Raw genomic sequence first — 25034 nt, 5'->3', positions numbered from 1 at the left:
GACCGGCTGTTGGGGGAATCTAGTTTACATGTAACTAGTAAACCTAGTTTATGTGTATGTTTACAAATAAATTCACTTGTAAATTCTGTAACATAAAAAAGTAAAAATGTACCATTATTTGTACCATAGTTTGTCACTCTGTTCTGGTGTTTTTTCCTTTGCTGTGGCAGATACATTTTTTTTTTTAACTCAGCCCTATATTATTAATGGTTTATTTTTATTGTGGCAAGAAACACATAGCATTGACCATCTTAAGTTTTTTTTTTTAATGTTTTTTATTTATTTTTGAGACAGGGACAGAGCATGAGCAGGGTAGGGGCAGAGACAGAGGGAGGGAGACACAGACTCTGAAGCAGGCTCCAGGCTCTGAGCTGTCAGCTCAGAGCACGACGCGGGGCTTGAACTCACAGACTGTGAGACCGTGACCTGAGCTGAAGTCGGACGCCCAACCGACTGAGCCACCCAGGCGACCCTTAAGTACTTTTTTTAACGTTTATTTATTTTTGAGAGAGAGAGAGAGAGACAGAGCATGAGTGGGGGAGGGGCAGAGAGAGATTGAGAGAGAGAGAGAGAGAGAGAGACAAAGAATCCAAAGCAGGCTCTGGGCTCTGAGCTGTCAGCACAGAGCTGGTTGCAGGGCTCGGACCCCCAAACCATGAGATCATGACCTGAGCTGAAGTTGGATGCTCAGCCACCTAAGCCACCCAGGTGCCCCCTTCCTAAATATTTTTTAAGTGTATGATAGTGTTAACTACATGCACACAGTTGTGCTGCAGATCTCTGGAACTTTCTCATCTTGTTTAAAAGAGATTCTGTTCCCACTGAACTACTTCCCTTTTCCTCCTCACCAGTCCTTGGTAACACCACTGTTTTTTTCTTTGTTTAGTTTTGATGTCTTTTTTTTTTTTTTACTTTATATATATTTTTTAAGTAATCTCCCCACCCAGTGTGGGGCTCGAACCCACAACCCCAAGATCAAGAGTCCTCCACTCTACTGAGTCAGCCAGGCACCCCTTGTTCTTTTTCTTTCTGAGCGTTTGACGACTTCAGATACTTCAAATAAGTGGAATCATGCAACATTGGTCTTTTCATGACTGGCTTCCTTCACTTGTCCTGATGATCTCAAGGTTTGTGCAGGTTGTCACAAAGGGCAGGGTTTCCTTTTTTTAAAGGCTGAATAATCCATTGTATGTAGATACCAAATTTTCTTCACCCCTACATCTTTCTGGGGCATTTGGGTTACTTCCACCTTTTGCCTCCACTGAATAAGGCTGCAGTGAAGGTGAGTGGGCAAATATCTCTTCAAGATCGTGCTTTCGATTCCTTTGAATATATACTCAGAAGTGGGATTGCTGGATCATATGGTAATCCTATTTTTTTTAATGTTTGTTTATTTTGAGAGAGAGAGAGAGAGAGAGAGAGCACAAGCAGGAAAGGAGCAGAGAGAGAGGGAGATAGAGAATCTGAAACAGGTTCTGCCCCTGCAGCCCAGAGTCCAACGTGGGGCTCAAACTCATGAACTGGGAGATCACGACCTAAGCCGAAATCAAGAGTCGGACGCTTAACTGATTGAACCACCCAGGCACTTCCTCATAATTCTATTTTTAATCTTTTGTGGAACCTCCATTCTTTTCCTTGGTGGCTGTAGTATTTTTACATCCCCACCAATAGCACACATGGGTCCTAATTTCTACATTCTTGCCAGCATTTATTTGTTTTTGTTGTTGCTGTTGTGTGTGTGTGTGTGTGTGTGTGTGTGTGTGTGTATACATATATATATATATATATATATATATATATATATAATTTTTATTTTTATAGTGGTCATTCTAATGGGAATGAGGTGACTTCTCAGTGTGGTTTTGATTTACATTTCCTGGATTAGTGAAGTTGGGTGTCTTTTCACAAAGTCTGTTGGCCATTTGTGTATTTTTAGGTAATGGTTTATTCAAATCTTTTGCCCATTAAAAAAATGTCTATTTTGAGAGAGAGGCAGAGAGAGAATCCCAAGCAGGCTCCATGCTGTCGGGACAGACCCTGACGCAGGACTCCATTCTGTGAACCCTGAGATCATGAGCTGAGCTGAAATTAAGAGTTGGACGCTCAACAAACTGAGCCACCCAGGCACCCCTTGTCCGTTAAAAATTTTTTTTCTTAATGTTTTTATTTTATTTTTGAGAGAGAGAGAGAGAGCGTGAGCGGTGAAGGGGCAGAGAGAGGGGGAGACACAGAATCCGAAGCAGGCTCTAGGCTCTGAGCTGTGGGCACAGTCTGATACAGGGTTCGAACTCACATGACCTGAGCTGAGTGAGATCATGACCTGAGCTGAAGTCGGATGCTTAACTAAGCCAGGTGCCCCTCCCTTGCCCATTAAAAAATTTTTTTAATTTAATTTTTTTTTTTTAAATATTTGAGAGAGAGCATGGGAGAGGGGCAGAGAGAGAGGGAGACAGAGGATTCAAAGCAGTCTCCGAGGTGTCAGTGCAGAGTGCAATGCTGGGCTCTAACCCAAGGACTGTAAGATCAAGACCTCAGCTGAAGTTGGATGCCTAATGTTTTTTATTAGAGAGAGAGGTAGAGAGGGATGGGGAGAGAGAGAGGGAGGGAGGGAGGGAGAGAGGAAGGAAGGGTCTAAGGCAGATTCCACACTTGGCACAGAACCCAAGACCCTGGGATCATGACCTGAGCTGAAATCCAGAGTTGGACGCTCAACAGAGCCACGCAGGTGCCCCTCTTTTGCCCATTTCGAAAATCAGTTTGTCTTTTTTAGTTGTTGAGTTGTAGCTCTTTATTCCGGATATTAACACCTGATCAGATACATGGTCTGCAAATATTTTTTTCCCATTCTGTAGGTTGCCTGTTCACTTTGTTGACTCCCTTATTGTGCATAAATGAAATCTGATGCAGTCCCATCTATTTTAGCTTTTGTTGCCTGTGCTTTGGTGACCTAATAAATCATTGCTAAATCCAATGTTGTGAAGCTGTCCTCCCTCCCCTTTTGTTCCTCCCCTCCCCCCTGCTTCTAAGAGTTCTATGGTTTTAAATCTGCATTTAGATCTTTAATCCATTTTGAGTTAATTTTTAAATGGTGTAAGGTAAGGATCCAACTTTGTTTGCATATTGATACCCAATTTTCCCAACACCATTTGTTGAAGAGACTATCTCAAGTTCTGGTGCTTTTTTTAAACACACAGGCTGTGGAAGTGGCCTGAGCCGCCCCACGCGGGGAGATCCTACATAGTTTGTGCATTCTCAAGATTTTCTGCGATTAGCACCTTTTTAAGGATGAGGAAATGGAGACTTGTCCAAGGTCGTTATAGTGAGCATATAGATGGAATTGAGTTCAAGTCCTCAGTTACAATCCCAAGAGCCCACATGCTGGAACCCCGACGCTCCCCGTTTTATCCCCAGCATGCTAGGAAGAATGAATGAATGAACCTCTCAAGCAAGGCTCCCAGCAAACAGCGGAGTTTGGACGAGCCCACTGCTCCATATGGGGGTGTGCGCCGGTCTCGCGCATGCGCGGCCCCTGTGCACGACCCGCTCCGCTCCATCTGCCGGCACATGGTATGGCCTCTATCCCTATGGTATGTCCCGCCTTCCCCCACGCCCGGGCCGAGATGGTACGCCCCGCCTCTGCTCGCCGCCCCTCCCCGTTGGTTTCCGCGCGAAAAGCCAGGGCTGCCTCTGCCGCCGCGGTCTCTGCTGCAGTTTCCAAGATGCCTGCCCGCACCGCTCCGGCCCGGGTGCCCACGCTGGCTTCCCGGGCCATCTCGCTGCCCGATGATGTCCGTAGGCGGTAGGTGCTGTGGGGGGGTCCGTGAACTCGGATCGGGGGTGAGGGGGAAGTGGCACGGCGTTGGGGGTGGGGGGGGGTTGCTTCCCCTGTAGGTAGCCCTTGGCCGCCGCTGACAGACGGGCGCGCATGCGCGGGACGGCTCGGCGGCGGTTGGCGCGGGCAGGGTGGCACTTCCGGTCGCGCGCACCCCTGGCCGTTTGGCGCCAAAATGGGCCGAGGCCCTTCACAGTTCCCTGGTGACTAGTAACTTGGGGGTCCTTCCTGATTTCAAAGTAGAGCGAGCTTTGGGTTCTCCTCGGGGATCGCCAGCCCAGAGGAGCCACGGGCCTGGCTCCTGCCGCCGGCCGGCTCGCGCAGGAAGTGGGCAGCCCGCGGCCTCAGGACACCCCTCGGCCCGGGCACTTCGGCCTCCACTTCCGGTGCCCGGCCCGCTTGGGGGGTCGAGCTGGTCCGGTCCCCGGGGGGCGTTTCGGGGGGCCCCCCTTGGCACCCGGCGCAGCGCATCCCGATGGCGGCCTCCAGAGACAGACGTCGCCGCTCGGGGCCCGGGCGCGGCCGGCTCAGGTTTGCGAGCCCCGTCTTTCTTGGGGGGCTTCCTCCATCTCGGCCTGCCGGGGAAGTCACGTTCTGGAAGGAACCCCCACCGCGCAGCGCAGAAGCGGGGCTCGGGCAGCGTGAAGGCTGTAAGAGCCTTTCCCAGTAAATCTGTGCCTGGGAGCGGGCATCAAGGAAGCCTTGCTAGGCTTCTGTGCACGGGGGTTTGGGGGGGGTCAGAACACTGGGCTCCCCTTTGTGAAAGGGCTCCAATTTCACTCCTGAAAACTTGCACCCCTTGGAACACGAGTCCCGGGAACCTCGCCCAGGCCTGAACACTTCAGCCGGATTTGTGAGGCTGGTTGAGCCTTTGCCCGATTTCCCTGTGCCGGTTTCCTATGGTCGAGCCTGGCCAGTCGGATGGGGGCTTTTGGAGTTGGAGGTGTGTATGTGTGTGTGTATGTGGGGGCGGTGTTTGGGACTCCCTACCAGGTATTTAAGGTCCAGGCCACTTCTTAAGCACAAGAGGGGGTGTGTCTTGCCCAAGAAGCCTTACCTGTAGTCTCCAGGGATATGACTTAGAATGTAAACAGAATTGTGGAAGTCCCTGGCTTCATGATGTTGGACCCAACCTAGAGGCGTTTGGGCCCGATCTTCTTTACTCTGATGGTGAGACCTCCCGTCTCCACTGGCTTGTTTGACCCGGGGCGAGTGTCATGAACAAGCTATCGGTGCGGACTAGATTGACATGGGCTCGAAATGGATAGTGGATGAAATGAGAATATGCCGAGACATAAAGGCCCACCTGTTAGCATTGTTATTGGCTAAGCCAACTTTTTTTTTTTCAGTTCTGCCAGTCAATTGTATACAAAACTTGACATATTCTCATTTAATCCTCAAGAGTTCTTTAGAGTGGGTGCTGCAGGAGTTCATCAAGAGGAAGCAAGGATTCCTGCTGATGTCTGCTTTTTGCCAAAACCGTTCCTTTCAACTAGGGTCTTTGAACAGGCCACTGGCTTGGGGGTTGTCTTGGGCCAGTGCAAGTGCTTGGCTGAATTTGAATGCTCTTAGGTGAGTTTTACAATCCACCATTCACCCTAGGTTCCATATTACTTTGAACTAGAATTGCTTACTGTAGGTGTGGTTTGGTGTTTCTGCCTTAGACCACGTGGTGGACGTTGAAATGGTCTCATGTGACTCTCAACAGCTTCTCTTACATTTTGAATTTCAGTGTACAAAATCCACACATAAACATGGCATTCGACACTCCCTTAAAAGACTTGTAAATAGAGGTACGACTTCTTTATCTATGAGAATTAGAAGTATGATTTATAACACAGGAGGTCTCTAAGTCCAGTAGAATACTCTAAGAACAAAGTTAGGCCTGGTCCTCCTGCATTTGTCACTTCTACTTGTGTGTGTGTGTGTGTGTATATATATATATATCAGCTTCTTTTTTTTAGAGGGTGAGCATGGGAGGGGCAGAGAGAATTTTAAGCAGGCTCCACTCTCAGAACGCGGGGCTCGATCTCACAACCCTGAGATCGTGAACGGAGCCAAAATCAAGAGCCTGATGCTTAACTGATTGAGCCACCCGGGTGCCCCATGTCAGCTGCTTTTTTTAAACCCGCAGTTCCATTAGATATGTATCAGAAAGAATTTTCAATGTCTGGGTTTTTAAGTCTTTAACTTCTTTTTTGAAGTATACTATGCCCCAAGTCTAAAAATGTTACCTTTTTAGGACAAGCCACGTTCTTCTACTTATTTTTCTTACTCTGTCGAAAGCACCATTTGCACAGGAAAAGCGAGAATTCTTTCACTGGTCTTCCTGTTGCCACTCAAGGCTTTTCTAGCAGCGGAAACTGTGATCCTCTTAAAAAAGTTGGATCTGATGGTTTCCTTGCCCCACACACTGCCTGGTGCACTGGTCCTGAAGTTCAGAATCCCTGTCCACTTGCGTCACTCATCCTGTGTTCATCTCACAAGCCATACAGACCTCCTTTTAGGTTCTCAGGGCCTGAGACCTTGCAGAGCAGCTGGTGTGAGGCTGAGCTCTAGCTACTCCTTCCCTAGGCTGGCTACTGTCCATTCATCCTTAAGACCGTCCTCAGAAAGACCATCCCTTTTCCCCATAATAGGAAGGGTGTTGAATTCTGTCTGTGCACCCGCATGCTGCCTTTCCAAACCTGGAGCTGACGGTGATTCGTTTGCCTTGTTCACTGTATCTGTAGCTTGTGTAGACTCTGAAAGGCATGCATGCCAGACTTTCCCTTTTATGAAGCCTGGATTCACACATTGATTATAGCAACCTCCTTTGCACAACTCTGATTAGCTTTTGTAATTGTGACAGCTCTTTTAACTGCTAGCCATTCTGTGATTAGATTAAGCTGTTTTTCAGGTTTTAAAAAATGTTATTTATTTATTTGTTTGTTTTTAATGTTTTTTGAGAGCACAAGCGGGGGAAGGACCGAGAGAGAGGGGGACAGAGGGATCCGAAGTGAGTTCTGTGTCGACAGCAGCAAGCCCGATATCAGGCTCGAACTCACAAACCACGAGAGCATGACCTGAGCCGAAGTCGAATGCTCAACTGACTGAGCCACCCAGGCACCCTTCAACTTCTTAGCTCTAGTTCCATGGCTCCCACTAAGTGGGTATTGAATGGACTTACCTTTTTTTTTTTTTTTCCATGTTTATTTATTTTTGAGAGAGCGCGTGCGCAGAGGGGCAGACGGAGGGAGAATCCGAAGCAGGCTCCAGGCTCCCAGCTGTCCGCACAAGCCTGATGCAGGGCTCAAACCCACGAACTGTGAGATCATGACCTGAGCTGAAGTCAGGCACTCAACCGACTGAGCCACCCAGATGCCCCGGGACTTCTCTTTTCTAGTTCTCCTCTGCAGGAGTATTCTAGAGGTGCAGACTGCTGGGGTTCAAATCCTTCCTACCATAGCTGTAGGACTAAGTTGTTTAACCTCTTGGTGCTCTATCTGTAAAATGGTGTGGCGCTACCCGCTGCCCCTGGGCGTTATGAAGACTCGCCCGGCTGATAGGTGTAAATGTGGCGGGGTAGCACCTGCAAGAAGACCCGTGCTGCTTATCACAAGGTCACCTGTGTGTGTCATTTCCATCAGGGGAGCATAATTTAGTGCAGCAACATGCACATCTGATACTGAGGCAGATGCTCGTGTAGCGGTGAGTGCCATTCAGAGATGATGTAAATTCCTGCTAATCATTCCAACCTTCATCTTGGCTTGGCTGCTTATAGAATTGTCTGGTGGTCTGGACTTGTTCCTTCTGCCACCTTAGCTTTTGTGCCAGGTATCCAGTCCTACTCTTTTTTTTTTTTTTTTTTTTTAAGTGTGTTTATTTGGAGAGAGGGGGGCAGAGGCAGACAGAGAGGAAGAGCAAGAATCCCACGCAGGCTCCGTGCCAGTAGCACGGAGCCTGATGCGGGGCTTGATCTCCTGAACCGCGAGATCATGACCTGAGCCGAAATCAAGAGTCGGACTCTTAACCCACTGAGTCACCCAGGCACCCCCAGTTCTACCCTTGATCAGGCATTCTTCTATTAAGGATTGAGGTGGTGATCTATCCTTTTTCATCTCTCAGTATCTTGCTTTTTAATCCTTTCTATCCTTGGCTTTTGTGATGCTGTTTACTACCAGGGATGCTCTTTCTTCATCAATCCCCCCGCCAACCCCCTTAATCATTTTTCTTTCATTCTTGGACCCTTATCTCTTCTAGTCCTAGGACTTTTTTGTTGTTGTTGTTACTTATTTATTTATTTATTTAAATGATTTTATTTTTTAACATTTATTTATTATCGGGAGACAGAGACACACAGAGCGTGAGCAGAGGAGGGGTAGAGAGAGGGGGAGACACAGAATCTGAAACAGGCTCCAGGCTCTGAGCTGTCAGCATAGAGCTCGACGCGGGGCTCGAACTCAAACCACGAGATGATGACCTGAGCGGAAGTTGGTCACCCAACCAACTGCGCCACCCAGGCACCCCTTAATTTGTTTTTTAATGTTTATTTACTTTTGAGAGGGAGAGAGAGCGTGCGAAAAGGGGAGGGGCAGAGAAAGAGGGAGACACAGAATCTGAAGCAGGTTCCAGGCTCTGAGCTGTCAGCACAGAGCCCGACGCGGGGCTCGAACCCACAAACCTTGAGATCATGACCTGAGCCGAAGTTGGCTGTTTAACCGACTGAGCCACCCAGGCTCCCCTAGTCCTAGGACTTCTGTGTAGCAGTTGGGCCTGTCAGCAGGACAGGACTACCGCCAGTTTTGATATCTCTCTCAGGAGAGCCACTTTTAATCTCTAGCTGCTGAATAGCCATCTAGAGAGCTGCTATTCATTGAACCATCACTCCTCAAACTCCTGGCCTTTTTACTTTTTCCCTACCAAAATGTCCTGAATTTCTGATACAGTATTCGTTTTCAGTTGCAGCCATAACCAGTTATCTCAGTGGCTTAAATAACCCATACATCTCTTTTAACAGTTCTATAGGTCTGAAATCTGGTTTGGGTCGCCCTGGATGCAAAAGTGTCCGCAGGCTGCATTCCTTTCTTGCAGGCTCTAGGGGAGAATCTGTTGCTTCCTCTTTCAAGTTGGCAGAATTCAGTTCCTTGCGGTTGTAAGACTGAGGTCGTTCTTCTCTTGCTGGCTCTAACCATGCCCAGCTTCTGGAGGTGATGTATCCTTTGGCTCATGGCCCACTTCCTCCCATATTTAAAGCCGGTTCTCCTGTCACATCTCTCTCCGAACCTTCTGTAGTCACATCTTTCGAAATGCAGCTGGGATTTTTTTCTGCTTTTAAGGATTTAAGTGATTAGTTTGGGCCCACCTGGCTAATCCAGGATAATCTGCCCATCTCAAAGGCTCTAACCTTAATCACATCTGCAGAGTCCCTTTTGCCAGGTAAGGCAACATATTAATAGGTTCTGGGGGATTAGGGCATGGACATCTCTCTTGGGAGGGGTCACTATCCTGCCTACCACAGATACTGTCTCAGATGGCCCTACCCCAACTGCCACGTAGACGGTTACAAAACTCCGTTAATTCTGCCTCTTGTAACTTCTCTAGCGTGCTCTCCATTCCTGCTGCTAAATCCTGTTTCAGACCGGCATTTCTAATTTCAGGGTGTTAGGGAGTGATTTAACATCTTGTAATCTCTTCCTGTCTAATCTACATCATGTATTTTTGCCAGATTAATTTTCTTAAAACATGGCTCTGATGTCTTGGGTTCCTCCTCCCCCCATGGTTCCTTCAGTGGTGTAACTATGGAAGAAAATCAGTTTTTTAGCCTGGTGTTGCCTACCTCCCTCAGACTGGCACTAGCCTGACTTGTGTGGGTTTCTTAGGTGTACCCTGAGCCAGCTCCCTGTTTGGGCAGGTCTCCCTGCTCCATTCCCACTGAGCCCTCTCCACTCCCCTGGGCCAGTCCTTCCTGATGGTGTTCTTAGACCTTTGCTCTTCAGAAGCCCTCAGAACTGTATTTGCTTTATTCCTTCAGTTGTTGATATACGTTTTTAAAATGTACTTATTTATTTACGACTGTGCTTGTGCAAGCAGGGGAAGGACAGAGAGAGAGGGAGAGAGAAAGTCTCAAGCAGGTTCCACTCTGTCAGTGTGGAGCCCGACGTGGGGCTCGATCTCCTGAACCGTGAGATCACAACCTGAACCAAAGTCAATAGCTGGACGCTTAGCTGACTGAGCCACCCAGGGACCTGGATATGTTTTTATTTCCCTTCTAGGATTACTGCATGAGGGAAGCAACTAGAAATGAATCATGGGATCTTGGGCTGGAAGGGACCTAAAGTTTTATCTCATAACATGGCTGCCGTTCTGAGTATTCTACCTGGTCCTTCACGTCTTTCTGATCCTCCTGGCCCTGAATGTAAAGCAGATGTGTGGTGGCGTCATCGGTTTTGCCGGGGAAGGGATGGACTCTCCGGTGAAAGCCTGGGTGTCAGGGGAGGTGCGCTGACCAGCTTCCTCCTTGCCCCACTCTGGCTCCTCGGTGCCTGCCCTGGGCTCTTAACCTTCCTCTCTGGGGCCAGACAGGTTAAATCCAGTCTTCTCAGGGCATGACATTTTTGGTATTCTGAAGATTTTTTGGTTTTTCTCTGCCAAGATAGACAATCCCAGTTCATAGGAGAGGTCAACAGCATTTAGACCCACAGATCTGTCTCGTGCCCAGATGTAGGGGTTGTCAGCCTTGGTGAACAGGGTACTTTGATGGGCTTCACAGGCAGCTGAGCATTGTTCTTAATGCCTGACTTGAGGATCAAGGGGCTGTGTGTTGCCACAGTTTTGTGAGTGGGATGACTGGGAAGTCCAACGTTCCATTCCTGTAGCGGGATGTGTACCTCTGGCTGTGCATACAGAGTTGTGTAGCTATTCTCATCTGGCTCTCCCAGAACCTGGGTTACTTTGAAAGTGGAATGACTTGGGAATGCAAACTGGTACAGCCACTCTGGAAAACAGTGTGGAGGTTCCTCAAAAAATTAAAAATTTTTAAGATCTACCCTATGACCCAGCAATAGCACTGTAGGAATTTACCCAAGGGATACAGGAGTGCTGATGCATAGGGGCACTTGTACCCTAATGTTTATAGCAGCACTTTCAACAATAGCCAAATGATGGAAAGAGCCTGAATGTCCATCAACTGATGAATGGATAAAGAAATTGTGGTTTATATGCATAACGGAATACTACTTGGCAATCAGAAAGAATGAATTATAGCCTTTTGTAGCAACATGGATGGAACTGGAGAGTGTTATGCTAAATGAAATAAGTCATACAGAGAAAGACAGATACCATACGTTTTCACTCTTATGTGGATCCTGAGAAACCTAACAGAAGACCATGGGGGAGGGGAAGGAAAAAAAAAGTTAGAGGGGCACCTGGGTGGCTCAGTCGGTTAAGCAGCCGACTTTGGCTCAGGTCATGATCTCGCGGTCTGTGAGTTCGAGCCCCTCGTCGGGTTCTGTGCTGACAGCTCAGAGCCTGGAGCCTGTTTCAGATTCTGTGTCTCCCTCTCTCTGACCCTCCCCCGTTCATGCTCTGTCTCTCTCTGTCTCAAAAATAAATAAATGTTTAAAAAAAAAAAAGAGAGGGAGAGAGCCAAACCATAAGAGACTCTTAAAAACGGAGAATAAACTGAGGGTTGATGGGGGGTGAGAGGGAGGGAAGGGTGGGTGATGGGCACTGAGGAGGGCACCTGTTGGGATGAGCACTGGGTGTTGTATGGAAACCAATTTGACAATAAATTTCATATTAAAAAAAAAAAGAAAGTAGAATGACTTGGCCTGGAAGGGGTTACATGCAAGGAGTGTGTGTGTGTGTGTGTGTGTGTGTGTGTGTGTGTGTGTGTGTATAATATATATAGTATATACTGTCACCATATCTGCAGTCAGTCTTGTCTATACTATAGAAAGACCTTTCCTGACCCACCCAGGTCAGGAGGTCCCTGCCCGGCAGTCCCTGCATCCAGTTACCCAACTCACTGCCTGGAATAGGGCTTGGCATAACAGGGACCCATAGATGTGTTGGGGATCAAAGCTAGAGGCGGGGTCCACATGCACTTGGAGCAGCCACTGTATGACCTTAGTCCGGCAAAGCCTGTTGCTTGCATTCCTGGTTTTGCTGCTCACACTTGCCCTTGGAAAAACCAGCCTGGGAGAGCCCTGTTCTTGCCCTCTCAGCTGGTGATAGATAACGGGTTATGCCATCTGTACTGGTGCTGAGTGGGAGGGTTCAGAGATGATGAAGGCCTGGTCCCTGCACAGGGTACTTCTTCTCCAGTGACAGATGCTAACCAAGCTGGTTAGACTTGTTCTCCTCCCATGTCTACAGCTGGCACCCGGGCTGGGAACCACAGCTTGTTTCTTCCTCTCTCTTTCCTTGGTGTCTTCTGCTCTTGCTCCTTTCCTCTTCTCTCCTGCCACTGCCCCCCCCCCCCAAAAAAAAAGGCAAGACGCTAATCCTCAATAATCAAATCAGGTTGTGCTTTTCCAGCCAAACTCCTGACCAGTGTGCACTCCTAAGAGATTAGGTACAGACACTCGAAACGGAGAGATCTTTGGTGAGGTGCCAGCCAGTCTTCTCACTCCCATCTGTTGCCCCTGAGTGTGGGCGCCCCTGCTGCCCCAGATGCCTTTACTTCCCCAATGCTTACGTTCCTCATTAGAATGCTGCCTACCCCCCCCTCCCCACATCCCCCCAGCCTTTGGGAATGTTAGCTGGCTGTTCCCCACAGCATCTTGTGGCCTTGGTCTACTCACTCCATCGCTGGCCACCCTGTGGTGTGCCCTTCCTTGGGGTCTTGCCAGAGAAGAACTGGAGGGAGACCACCTGCAAGTCAGTGAACAGGAGGACCCCAACTGTGCGGGCTGCTTCCACTGTCCCAGTTCCTTTGGAAATAGCACCTGTTCTCTCAAACTCCTCTAGCCCCTCAGCTTCAGAAAAAGTGAAGAAGAAAAACTGAAAAACTAAAGAGGGGGACCTCCTTCAGGTTGCATGTGCCTTCTTAATGACTTTGTAGGCATTCTAGCAGGACTTGAGGACCTCAAGAGGAGGAGAAAACCACCACATATATGTATATTTTCTAACACTCATATATATCCAGTTTAGTTCCAAAGTTCTTTAAAACTGTGGTATTAATTCTTAAAGTAAACAAAGTTGCTTAACAGCCTTTCTTTCTCCCCTGTTTTCTTCCCACAGGCTCAAAGATTTGGAAAGAGATAGCCTTACAGAAAAGGTAAATTTTATTACCAAATGTGATTATTTGACAGACACTTTGTGGCTCAAGCATTTTTTTTTCACGTATGTTTGTTTTTGAGAGACAGAGAGAGAGCATGCACGCAAGAGCACCCAAGTGGGAGAGGGACAGACAGACAGAGACGGAGAATCCAAAACGGGCTCCAGGCTTCTGAGCTGTCAGCACAGAGCTTGATTTGGGGCTTGAACTCCTGAACCAGGAGATCATGACCTGAGCCAAAGTCAGACACTCAACTGAATGAGCCACCCAGGTGCCCCTGTGGCTCATAAAAAGTTTAAGTTGGAGTTGGCTTATCCCCATAGTTTCAAGGATAACCTAAATATTCTTTTTCTTAAAATTTTTTTTTAACGTTTATTTATTTTTGAGACAGAGAGAGACAGAGCATGAACAGGGGAGGGGCAGAGAGAGAGGGAGACACAGAATCTGGAACAGACTCCAGGCTCCGAGCCATCAGCACAGAGCCCGATGCGGGGCTTGAGCTCATGAACCGCGAGATCATGACCGGAGCTGAAGTTGGACGCTTCACCGACTGAGCCACCCAGGCGCCCCTAGATATTATTCTTAATGTGCTGCTAATTTGGTTCATTTTTGGTCACTCATTGACAAGTTTCTCAGTCTAGGTTCCACACCATCAGTTCTGAATTGTAACTTACCCTGGTCTTATTCCTCAAAAGCGCAGTTTTTCCTAAAACACTGTTCTAGGTCTCTGTCCCACATCTAGCCTTTCATTTTTCACCACTCTGGAGATACATTTGTTAAGATCACATTGTACCATCACAAACGTGTCTTGTGAATATTCAGTTTTTTAAGGCTGAATCAGCATTGCCTGCCATTCGGTTATTTTGTGATCAGGCAGCTTAATTATCTGTATATTAGTCGTTAGTAACTCGGGAGTTTGAGGACATCTAAACCTATATTCTTCCCTTAGGAATGTGTGAAGGAGAAATTGAATCTCTTGCATGAATTTCTGCAAACAGAAATAAAGAATCAGTTATGTGACTTGGAAACCAAATTACATAAAGAAGAATTATCAGAGGTAAGTCACTTCTTGACATCCCGGCGTCTAGGAAACATCCCCTCCCGTGTTAACTCCTGTGTGACCCGGGAGGCAGAATCCTCCCCAGCTCTCCCTGTTACCCAATAGTTATAAAGGAAATGCGTGTTTCCTTATTCTCTTATTGCCACGTGTTTGCATTCACTGCTACCTAAATTATCCTTTCCTGCTATAGGAGGGCTACCTGGCTAAAGTCAAATCCCTTTTAAATAAAGATTTATCCTTGGAGAATGGAGCTCATGCTCTCAGTCGGGAAGTGAATGGATGTCTAGAAAACGGGAGCCAGACAAGTGGTGAGGACCGCAGAGTGGGAATGGCAGAGGAAAACAAATCCCCCAAACCTGTTTCCAAACTTTACACACCCAGAAGAAGCAAGTCGGACGGAGAGACAAAGTGTAAGACCCCTTGACTCCTTTCATCTTGGTGGAGACTGGCTGTCCCCTTACACGGTACCAGACTTGGAGCCATAGGTCCCCTGGGGCGGTACTTCCTCGTTTGTTTCTTGTCTATACTTCCTAACTAGCTTAGATGTATATGCTGTACTTCTTCAGATTTTTTTTCTTTAACCAAATATCGAGCATTAGATCCCAAAACAGCTAAACTTATGCTGTATAAGGTAACAGGAGTTATTAATACTTACTGTTTCTAAGTTCTATGCCTATTGAAGCTAAATGTATAGACTCCTTCCCAATTTGTAGTCAAAGTAACTCTTCTGGAATTTTTAAAACTCAAAGAGCATGGGACTTGAGTGCAGGTTGGGTTCTTAGCCACTTTATCTTTTGATGATCTGAGAGTTTGTTTCCTTGTCTGGTTCAGGGTTTGGCCCCTCCAATAAGAGCTCCAGTAACGTGGCTCAGCAAACTGGCAGGTGCTAATTGCTACCTTTATCAAGACTGTTCCTGGTTAGAACAAGAGAAGGGTACTTAATCTTCAGAACCTGATTCTCTGTGCTATCTTGGTAATGCCAAAGAACTGCACCTTTTCTGTGAACTTTTTTATTCATAGTGGCTTTTTTTGTTTCTTTTTTCTTTAAACAGCTGAAGTTTCATCTAGCCCCAGGATTACAAGGCAAACTACCAGGCAGACCACCATCCTATCTCATTTCTCAAGGGGGTCAGTATATAATGAATCGACCACCACCTTTTCTTGGGGCCAACTGTTTCTGGTAAAACAGGAATGGAATTAGGGTATAATGTAGCAATTTTTTTTTTTTTTAAGTTTTATTTAGAGACCGTGGGGGAGGGGCAGAGTGAGAGAGGGAGAGCGAGAATCCTGAGCAGGCTCCATGCTGTCTGCAGAGCCTGATGTGAGGCTCGATGAGATTATGACCCGAACCAAAATCGAGAGTTGGACACTTAGCTGATCGAGCCACCCAGGTGCCCCTAATTTAGCAATTCTGACTTCCACATTGCATAGGCTTTCATCTTGCAGTTTTTTTTATTAAATATTCACGAAGAGCATTTCTCAAGACCTCCTGTCTACTTACTCTTACAGGAACCTTCAAATATACACAAAACTAGCCAGGACAGTAAAATGAACACCAAGTACCTGTCCCCCAGTGGCCATAGTTATCAGCTGGCCATCTTTTCGTCTGTACCCCTGTAAACTCTCCCCCAACTGGATTGCTTTGAAACCCATCTCAGATATGTCCTTTGAATTTTTTTTTAATGTTTATTGATTTTTGAGAGTGAGAGAGACCGAGCATGAGTGGGGGAGGTGTAGAGAGAGAGGAAGAGAGACAGAATCCTAAGTAGGCCTCAGGCTCTGAGCTGTCAGCACAGAGCCCAATGCGGGGCTTGAACTCATGAACTGTGAGATCATGACTTGGGCCAAAGTCAGACGCTTAACTGAATGAGCCACCCAGGCACCCCCTCAGATGTCATTTGAAACCCATCTCAGAAATGTAGATTTCTAGATGATAAAATATTTTTTTAACCTTTTATTCATATTTTTCTAGAATTACTAATGTTTAGCAAACATGTTTTATCTTTTTAAAAAGACTAACTCTAATATTTTGATACTTTATAAAGCATAACAGTTCCTTACTATCAAGTATGTAACCAGTGTTTGTATTTTCCCATGTGCGGCAAATTGTGTTTACTTGATTTGTTTTGAAGCCCTTCAAATTATAGATTCCTTTTTTCTTGCCATTTATTTGAAGAAATTAGTTCACTTGTCCAATAGAGTTTCTAGGTCTCGCTGACTGCATCCTTTGGTGGTTAATGTCTTCCTTGTCTTGTTTCTCGTAAACTGGTAGTTAGGTTTAGAAGTTGGATCAGATTCCAGCTCTATCATTTTCTGAGACTTCTTCACAGATGGTGCCGTCTTTCCATCAGAGGCATGTGATGTCTCTTCTGTGATGCCAGCGGCTGTCGATCGATGTCTAGCTCCATGATTTCTTAGGTTTGCAAAGTGGTGCGCTTCTAACCCGTCACTCAAGAGTTAAAGCCTCTTTCGATATCCTGGCAGTGAGGGCATTTCCTTGGAGGGAAGAAGGCACCCATGCCCTGAGTCTGTCTTAAAGAGGCCGCCTTTGGTAGGGAGGAATACAAGTCCTCTCATGCCTGGTGGAGGTCTGGGGTCTGGCGAAGCTAACGGTCGGCTTTCCTGTTTGTGTCAGCCCTGCCAAACGGAAACCTGAGGAAGAGCGTGAAAAAGCGAAATCGGATGATCATGTTGAGGAAGAAAAAGACCAGGTAGGGCTGACATTGTCAAGTTTCTTCACTCTGCTTCTTTTGGTATTTTGCTGGTAGCCCTGACTTTACACTTGACCTATCTAAATGGACTTGAAGTGACCAAGAAGGTGTTAGGACCTTCTGTCCCTGGACCCGGGTAGTATGAAGTGTGTCACAGTTAGGCCTGAGGGCTCCACAGGCCCCTGCTACTCACAAGGCAGCCCCATAACTTCAGAGTCTGTTGCTTCCTATGTCTGCTTTCTTACTTCTCTAGCTGACAGGATTGGCCATCAACTGTGACATTTTATTCTTTAAATATTTATTTTTAAGGCTTATTTATTTTGAGAGAGATGGAGAGGAGAAAGTGAATCTCAAGCAGGCTGCATGCTGTCCACGCAGAGCCTGATGCGGGCTTGAACCCAGGAACCGTGAGATCATGACCTGAGCTGAAACCAAGAGTCAGATGCTCCACCGACTGAGCAACCCAGGCGCCCCTGTTTATTTTTTAAAGCTTTTTTAAAAAATGTATTTTTTTTTTTTTGAAGTTTTCTTTATTTTGAGAGAGAGAGAGAGAGAGCAGGGGAGGGGCACAGAGAGAATCCCAAGCAGGCTCTGCACTGCCAGAACAGCCTGACACGGGGCTCGAACTCACAAACCACAAGACCATGACCCTAGCTAAAATCAAGAGTCGGACACCCAACCAACTGAGCCACTCAGGTGCTACTTGTTTTCCTTAAGTTTATTTATTTTTGAGAGAGACAGAAAGTGTGAGCCGGGTAGGAGCAGAGAGAAAGAGAGAGAATCCTAAGCAGGATATGCGCTGCCTGCTGCGGAGCCTGACTTGGGGCTCGAATCCACGAACCATGAGATCATGACTTGAGCTGAAACCAAGAGTTGGATGCTTAACCAAGTGAGCCACCTAGGTGCCCCAAATGTTTATTTTTGAGAGAGAGAGAGAGAGAGAGAGAAGGAGGGCAGAGAGTGAGGGGGGAGAGGGAATCCCAAGCAGGCTCTGCACTGTCAGCGTAGAGCCCGATGCAGAGGTTGAACTCACAAACCATGAGATCATGACCTGGAGCCAAGCTCAAGAGTCGGATGTTTAACCAACTGAGTCATCCAGGTGCCCCCAAAACTTTAATTCATTAATTAATTAATTTTGAGAGACTGAGAGCAGGGAGGGGTAGAGAGCAGGAGAGAGCGAGAATCCCAAGCAGGCTCTGTGTTATCAGCGCAGAGCCCAATGTGGGGCTCGATCTGACAAACTGTGAGATCATGACCTGAGCCAAAATCCAGAGTCGGGCGTTTAACTGACCGAGCCACCCAGGCACCCCCAGCTGTGACATGTTTAAAGCATTTGCTCCTGCCATCCGTAGCTCCTTTTCCACATCTAACTTGTCTAACAGCAGAAAATTAGAGTTGCTGTATGTAGTGTAATAATGCTACTTAGACCTCATAGGTTAGAAAACCAGTGGCTTACTGAAGGTCTGTGATACAGAAGATGTTAGTCTGTGATGGTGCTTTCCCTTGTGACTTGAGGCCCAAACCTAGATAATACCAGATGGTCGCACGTCAATTTTCTTTTTGATTTTGCTGCAGGATTAGCTATGTACGTTGAAGGGAAGTCTATAGGTTTATGTGTGGGTAGTAAATGCCTTACTGCTACTGATAGAGCAGCCGTGGCATTATTGACTTTTGGGGCTAGATAATCCTTTGCTATGGAGGCGGTGGGGCGGCACTGTGGTTTATCGCATGTAGCAGCGTCCCGACCTCTACTCACTAGATACCAGTAGTAATCCCCCTCTCCCCTCTCAGTTGTCACCACCAAAAATCATCGTCAGACACTTCCAAATTGGGGGGAGGGGTAAAGTTACTCTGGCTGAGAAGCACTGGGCTAAGGGGTGTCAAGTGTCACCGGGCTACCACTCTCCTTGAGGTAGGCTTGACAACCTGTTGTAAGACCCATGGATTCTGTTTTTAGAAACCACATGTTACTGTCCATGACCTTTATTCTGATGTCTATAGTTAAGTTTAGGTTACCTGCTTTTAAGTGAAACTGAGGCCCAGAGGGAACCGTGTGTTCAGATCAGTGGCCAAGTCTCTTGTCTCTTAGGAGAAAGCATTACAGACAAAACAGGCTTGCTCTTGTAATATCAATAGCTCTCTTCCACATTCACCTGTTTTAGAGTGGCTTCTTGCACCCTGACCTTTTAGAAGGCTTGTGTAGCCTTTTCATCTGGCTTTCCAAGAAACCTACCATTTCACTGGCAGTTTGTGTGAGGCCTGGGAGGCTTTGTTTATGAAGGCTTGTAAAAACCTTGTCGCAATATGCTAGATAGGACTTGGTGTATCCAGCCAGCAGTGTCAGATAGTTTTGTCACATAAGTCCTCATACAGGGATCATCTTTTTTAGTCCATTTAAAGTTATGAGAACTTACTATGTTTTAAAAATGGGTATTACATGCATTTAGTAAAACTTCTAAATAGTATAAAAGGATGTTTGGTACATAGATCTCCCTTCCTCCTGACCTTCCAGAGCGGGGAAGAGGCAAGGATTTATCAGTTTCCTCTATGTTGTCTGAGAGAGAGCGAGAAAGAGACTTAGTATGAAATCTACCATTAGAGTTCTCTAGAGAAACAAGATGTATGTGTAAGATTAATTTTAAACTTGGCTCCTGCGGTTAAGGCTGGCAAGACTAAAGCATGCAGGACAGGCCAACAGGCTGGAGACTCAGGGAAGAGCTGGTGTAGATCCAGTCTGAAGGCAGCCTGGAGGCAGAGTTTTCCATCTGCACCTACATATACCACAGATTTTTGTGTATGTGTTGCCTATAATAGAATACAACAAGGTTCTGTGTACTTCCCTAAATTTCTCCAATGGTAACATCTAGAACTGTAATACCTCAGCAAAACCAGGAAAGTGACCTCGCTGTACAATCTAGACTTTATTCAGATTTTACCAGTTTTCGCATGTGTGTATATGCACTCACGTGTATGGAGTCTTGTAACCTCTACCCCAAACAGGATCCAGATCTGTTTCGTCACTGCAGTATATCTATCCCTCTTAAATACACGTAGATACCCTGGAGACGGCAGACAGTGTGAAATGGTACACCAGCGTGTTCGTCCGGGAAGAGCTAGTGTCCTCACTTCCTGCTGTGAATCCCAAATTTCTATTTTGTTTTTTCCTAATATTAAAGACTTCCTGACTGGGGGTGGAGGATCTTTGATTCTTTTATAGAGCGTCACTGGAAACCTCTGGTACACGGGCATGTGCTGGGCCAACTCCTGGGCCTCCTTCGTTTTGAGGGTAGTGGGACGGCACTACCAGACTGATGCTGATTACCCAGATCTTTCCCTTAAACCCAGCCCCCCCCCCCCATTTTTAACTGTGCCAAATGTATTTAATACTGTCACTCATGCTTTTCATGTTGATCTTCTTTGAAATGAATGTTCTTGTCTTCTCTCCACACAGGAGGAAAAGAGGCGGAGAGTTACATCCAGAGAACAGTAAGAACGATTAATATACCTGTTCTGTACAATGTGCAATCTTCATTACCGAAATTACTTTTCTGCAAAGTTTTAAAGAGCTTTATTGTGAGTTGCCATGGCGACCATAGATGGCTCAAGAATGCTGAATTTGGGGTCAGATTATTAGCCTTTAATTCATGTAGAATTCTCATTGCAAAGAATGAATTGAGGGGAACCGGCCGTTGTCAGAACCAGATTTAAAGGTCTGATTAAATATTAAAGTAGTATGTGCCTTTCAGGGCCTCTGAGATGGAGATTGCTCTCTGGGGTAGGAAGAGGAGGACCTTAGGAAAACTGCTGGCAGGGGAGGGGTTGGGGAAAGTCACCCTTGGGGTGTGTGTTACTTTGCTTGACAGAGTTGCTAGACCGCTCCCTGCAGAAGAACCGGAGAGAGTAGGACCTGGAACACACATGGAAGAAGAGGAGGAAAGAGACGAAAAAGTAAAGCCTGGTCACATCCGAGTTTGTCCATTGTACTTTACTTGGAGTCCCCGTTCGGTTTCAGGAAGGGGGCCACCGGGAGGGGGGCCACGTGTAGGAACAAAAGGACTTTCTCTCCTGATCAAAATGACCTTGACTTTAGCCAAAATGCTTTCCAGACTTCTTTTTCTGTGATTCTCTACCCAGAAGGGGGGTTGTGTGGCTTTCGTGATAAGGATACCGCGTTAGTCTTGGGGAGCAGCTGGACCTTCTGCTGTTCCATCAGTGACAGAACTTCAGTCTGTGCCCCTGCCCATCTGCCTCCCTCGCTCACCAAGTCTTTGTGGGAATCTGACTTTCAAACACAAGGGGTGCTGAAATTCTATAGCATCATCCAGATATAAAGTTGCATTCTTTTTTTTTTTTAAGTTTATTTATTTTGAAAGAGAGCAAGCATGCAAGCAGGGGAGGGGCAGAGAGAGAATCCCAGTCAGGTTCCACGCTGTCAGCACAGAGCCCACGTGGGGCTTGATCTCCCCAGCTGTGAGATTATGACCTGACCTGAAATCAAGAATCAGCCACTCAGCCAACCGAGTCACCCAGGTGCCCCTAAAGTTGCATTCTTCATGGCGATCAGACCAGATCTCCCCAGGTCTTCCTCAGACCTCCAGTTTCTTTGTACAATCCGAATTTAAGGTTCTGTGAAAGACCGATGTGCCACCTGAACCCCCTCGAGGAGAGGATAGGGGAGGGAATGGGGGTTTGATAATGGGAAGCTTACCATTGGGCAGTGTTGTCCTATATGACAGAAGGGCTAACGTTGGGCAGCCACCGGCGACAGGGCAACATTGGGTCCTGTTTTGGGGCATCTGGCTGGTTCAGGTGGTTCAGTGTCTGACTCCTGAATTCGGCTCAGGTCATGATCTCATGGTTCATGAGACTGAACCCCACGTTGGGCTCTGTGCTGAGCATGGAGCCTGCTTAAGATTCTCTCCCTCTCTCTCTGTCCCTCCCCCGCATGCATGTGCCTCTCTCTCTTTCTGTCTCAAAATATCTAGAAGTTTCTTACAAACTTGGATGGAGGGTAAAGGATGGGTGTCTGTTATTGCTCTAGTTGGGGATCAACTAAGTGAGTGACCATTCTTGAAGAACCGTTTGGTATAAAGCTAGCCTTCAATCGATCACCTCTCCTACCCTAATGCTAGTTAGATAGCAGTTATAGTCCAGCTCATTTGGGAACAGGCAGTTCTAGTGGGCTTGCTCAACTACCCTCAGGGCGCGTTGGGCAGGATTGAAATTCCTTGCCTGTGGTCAGACTCCCAGTACCTCTTCTTGCAGTAGATGGGTCTTCAGTGTGTTTCTTCTCTTAACATCACTAACCCTTGTGGTCTCTTCACAAAATGTGGAGTTTGAGGCCGAATTCACTCGGGACCTTTTCCACAAAGGTGTGTTTAGCTCTTTTAAACTTGGGTTCAGAACGATCGTCATCAGTGTTTGAGGCGGAGCACTTGTTGAGAGTGGGCCATCCTGTTTCATGCTTTTGTTATAGATTCCTGGTTCTGTTAGCCAGTTGTCTGTGAGGTCGTCCACACGTACTCATGACGTGTGATAGAGGGGTTTGGGGGCAAAGCACTTAGATTACAGAACTCTTAGATCCTGCAACTTCCTGCTTACTTACCACCCCCCCCTCAAAAAAAAAAAACCCCAAAAAACCTTGCTATCTTGAAGATAGATCGTATTTACTCCCACCAGCTAGACTGTAGGATCAGTTTAGGTATTGTTTCCATAGAACAATGGAAAGATCAGGGCTAAATGGGGGAAAATTAACTAGTTTCTTTTTTACCCCCCTTCTTAGGAAGAAAAGAGGCTCAGAAGTCAAACCAAAGAACCGTAAGTATAGTTAACATGCCTTTGTACTTCCTAGTGTGAAAGTCGCTAAAATAAGTGTTCTGGTAAAAATAATGGGTTAGGCAGAGCATTAAGTATGTAAGTTATATGTGTGTGGGTGGTTCCACTTGGGGAAGGTCGGAGTACCGGAGTGAAGGCTGAGCTCAGCTGATCTTGACCCGAGGCCCTTCCTCAGTGGTGGTCATTCAACACGTAGTTTGTGAGGTGGTGAGAAAGGGCATCAAATGAGCTGCTGCGTTCCTCCCCCGTTGGCTGTGAGGATGCCGGGTAATTATGGTTGCTGAAGCTCAGTGACTTAAGACCTCATTTCCTGAGCTTGCAAGTCTGCCTCCTGGTGTCTGTTGACTGATCTTGGCCAGGCTTGGTGGAGATGATGGGGACGACCTGGCCAGCCCGGGTGTGCTTTTGTGGCGGTGGCGGAGTGCGAGGGCAGAGGTCAAGAGCATTTCAAGTCTCTGTTGACATCCAGTTGGCTGGAGGAAATGTCGAGACCGGGCCTGTGTCTAGGGGTGGGTAGAGCACCCAAACGGAGGGGCAGAGGCCGGAAGTGAAGATCTTGTGTGGCTAGTTGGCTTTCCACGGTTACTGATGCAGGTCACACATCCGACCGGCTGTCGTGAACCCACACGGGGTCCACCTCTGGGCCAGACACTTGCCTTCTGCCTCTGTGGGCAGAATTCCCATCAGGTTACAGGAAATCGATGGAGTCCTATTTATGTGTGTGTGTGGGGGGGGGGGGAGGTTATTTTGTTTTAAACTGTTCATTTAAGCTGTTTGTTTCATTTATATGAAATGTTGATGGCATCTCTGAAGATCATAAGTTCTGAAGTAATAAATGGCTTTCGGGCTTCCTATAGGGAAGACTTGCCCTTCAGCTGGGAAAGGCAGTCCATGCTCTGGGTCCGGGGAGGAGACCGTAAGCCATCACTGGGGGTGCTTGCAGTGGTGTCCGCCTCCCCGAGCTGATCGCGTGGATGTGTCCGGTTTTGTGTGACAGAACACCTAAACTGAAGTCGAAGGAGGAGCTGGACCGAGAAGGAAGAACAGGAGTGCAGGCCGAAACGGATGAAGGAGACGAGAGGGTAAAGACTGAATCTTTGCTTCTTAGATTCCACTTTTCTTCTATTCCCATTTGGTCGGGACACATGGTGTGGGGCAGGGCTCTGGGTTCAAATCCAGCCCTACCTCCCCACAGGGCAACTCTGGGAAAGTTCCCTAATCCCCCTCATGGGGGTTGGTGGTTGTCTCATGTCTGTGTGTACAGTGGTCTGCTTCCCTGTAACGGTGGACAGGGCCTGTGTGCACCTTGACGAAGGTGTGTGCGTGTCTGGCTGCACTTGATCCTCCCCTCGGACGCGCCAGCCACACCTGTGTTGCTCTGCCAGCCTCCTAAGTTCCGAGTCTAGGTCTCCCCGTCCTGCCAGCCTCCCCCATTCAGCTAAGTGAACATATTTAAACTCTGCAACTTTATGCATGGAGTGGGGCTGGGCCTTCGTACAAGTGCAGGATGGCAAGGTCATCTGCAGGGCGGTCCTGCTGACTGCACTCCAGGGAGGAGAGGTTCGTGCACTGGGGGGCCGCAGCACGGGACTCCCCAGCTCTATAAGCCGTGTGGTCCCTGTCTAAGAGAAGTCCAACTGGGATAATCCCAGGATTGTCTGTGGTTCTTCTGTCTCTTGAGATTTAGATGGTGGAGCCCATGGTCATGGACTTGCTGGGTCATGCACTTCCTTACTTCTGACCTGGCTGGCAACAGGCATCCATTCTTGTTCCGTGGCGTTTGACCCTTTTGGTGTCGCCTCCAGCATGCTCTGCCATCTTAACTGTCCCTCACCTTTTCTGTCCAGATATTGGTTATCTTGCTGTCGGCACTTGCCTGGAATCCCTGCCAGGCCCCCTAGAGAGATCCTAGTGATGGTGTCAGACCGCCCGTTCTCTGCAGACACAAACTGGTGGGAGCTCTTGCCTCATGGTAGAAAGAAATGGAAGGATCAAACATTTGACCCTTTCTAATATTGTTGGCTCTCCTATTTTTTTTTTTTTTTTTGTTACGTTTATTTATTTTTGAGACAGAGAGAGACAGAGCATGAACAGGGGAGGGGCAGAGAGAGAGGGAGACACAGAATCTGAAACGGGCTCCAGGCTCCGAGCTGTCAGCACAGAGCCCGACGCGGGGCTCGAACTCACAGACCGTGAGATCATGACCTGAGCCGAAGTCGGACACCCAACTGACTGAGCCACCCAGGCGCCCTGGCTCTCCTATTTTAATAAACGTAACAGACTTGTTAATCTATGAAGATAAGATCAATAAATTTATCAGAAAGTTATTTAATC

The 25034-nt window shown here is 47.3% G+C and overlaps 1 protein-coding gene across 6 annotated transcripts in view; it reads left to right on the top strand.

Moving 5' to 3' along the window:
* The first annotated feature begins 3646 nt into the window (after nt 1-3646).
* Nucleotides 3647-25034, top strand: part of DNMT1 (DNA methyltransferase 1) — a 46422-nt gene continuing 25034 nt past the window's right edge. Inside the window, exons 1-10 of one of the 6 annotated variants that reach the window (XM_023245156.2) lie at nt 3647-3799; nt 13058-13094; nt 14044-14151; nt 14345-14564; nt 15207-15282; nt 16790-16865; nt 20317-20351; nt 20729-20813; nt 22648-22682; nt 23698-23782. In XM_023245156.2, coding sequence (XP_023100924.1) covers nt 3720-3799; nt 13058-13094; nt 14044-14151; nt 14345-14564; nt 15207-15282; nt 16790-16865; nt 20317-20351; nt 20729-20813; nt 22648-22682; nt 23698-23782 — 837 coding nt within the window. In that variant the 5' untranslated portion in view covers nt 3647-3719. Of the gene's footprint in view, nt 3800-4002; nt 4364-4445; nt 4776-5055; nt 5405-13057; nt 13095-14043; nt 14152-14344; nt 14565-15206; nt 15283-16789; nt 16866-20316; nt 20352-20728; nt 20814-22647; nt 22683-23697; nt 23783-25034 lie in introns of those variants that run through there. The other 5 variants (XM_023245159.2, XM_006928387.5, XM_045045361.1 and 2 more) reach the window with 5 other exon arrangements.

This window comes from Felis catus, chromosome A2, assembly GCF_018350175.1.
Source record: "Felis catus isolate Fca126 chromosome A2, F.catus_Fca126_mat1.0, whole genome shotgun sequence".
NCBI lineage: Eukaryota > Metazoa > Chordata > Mammalia > Carnivora > Felidae > Felis > Felis catus.
This window is presented reverse-complemented; position numbering and strand designations above follow the sequence as displayed.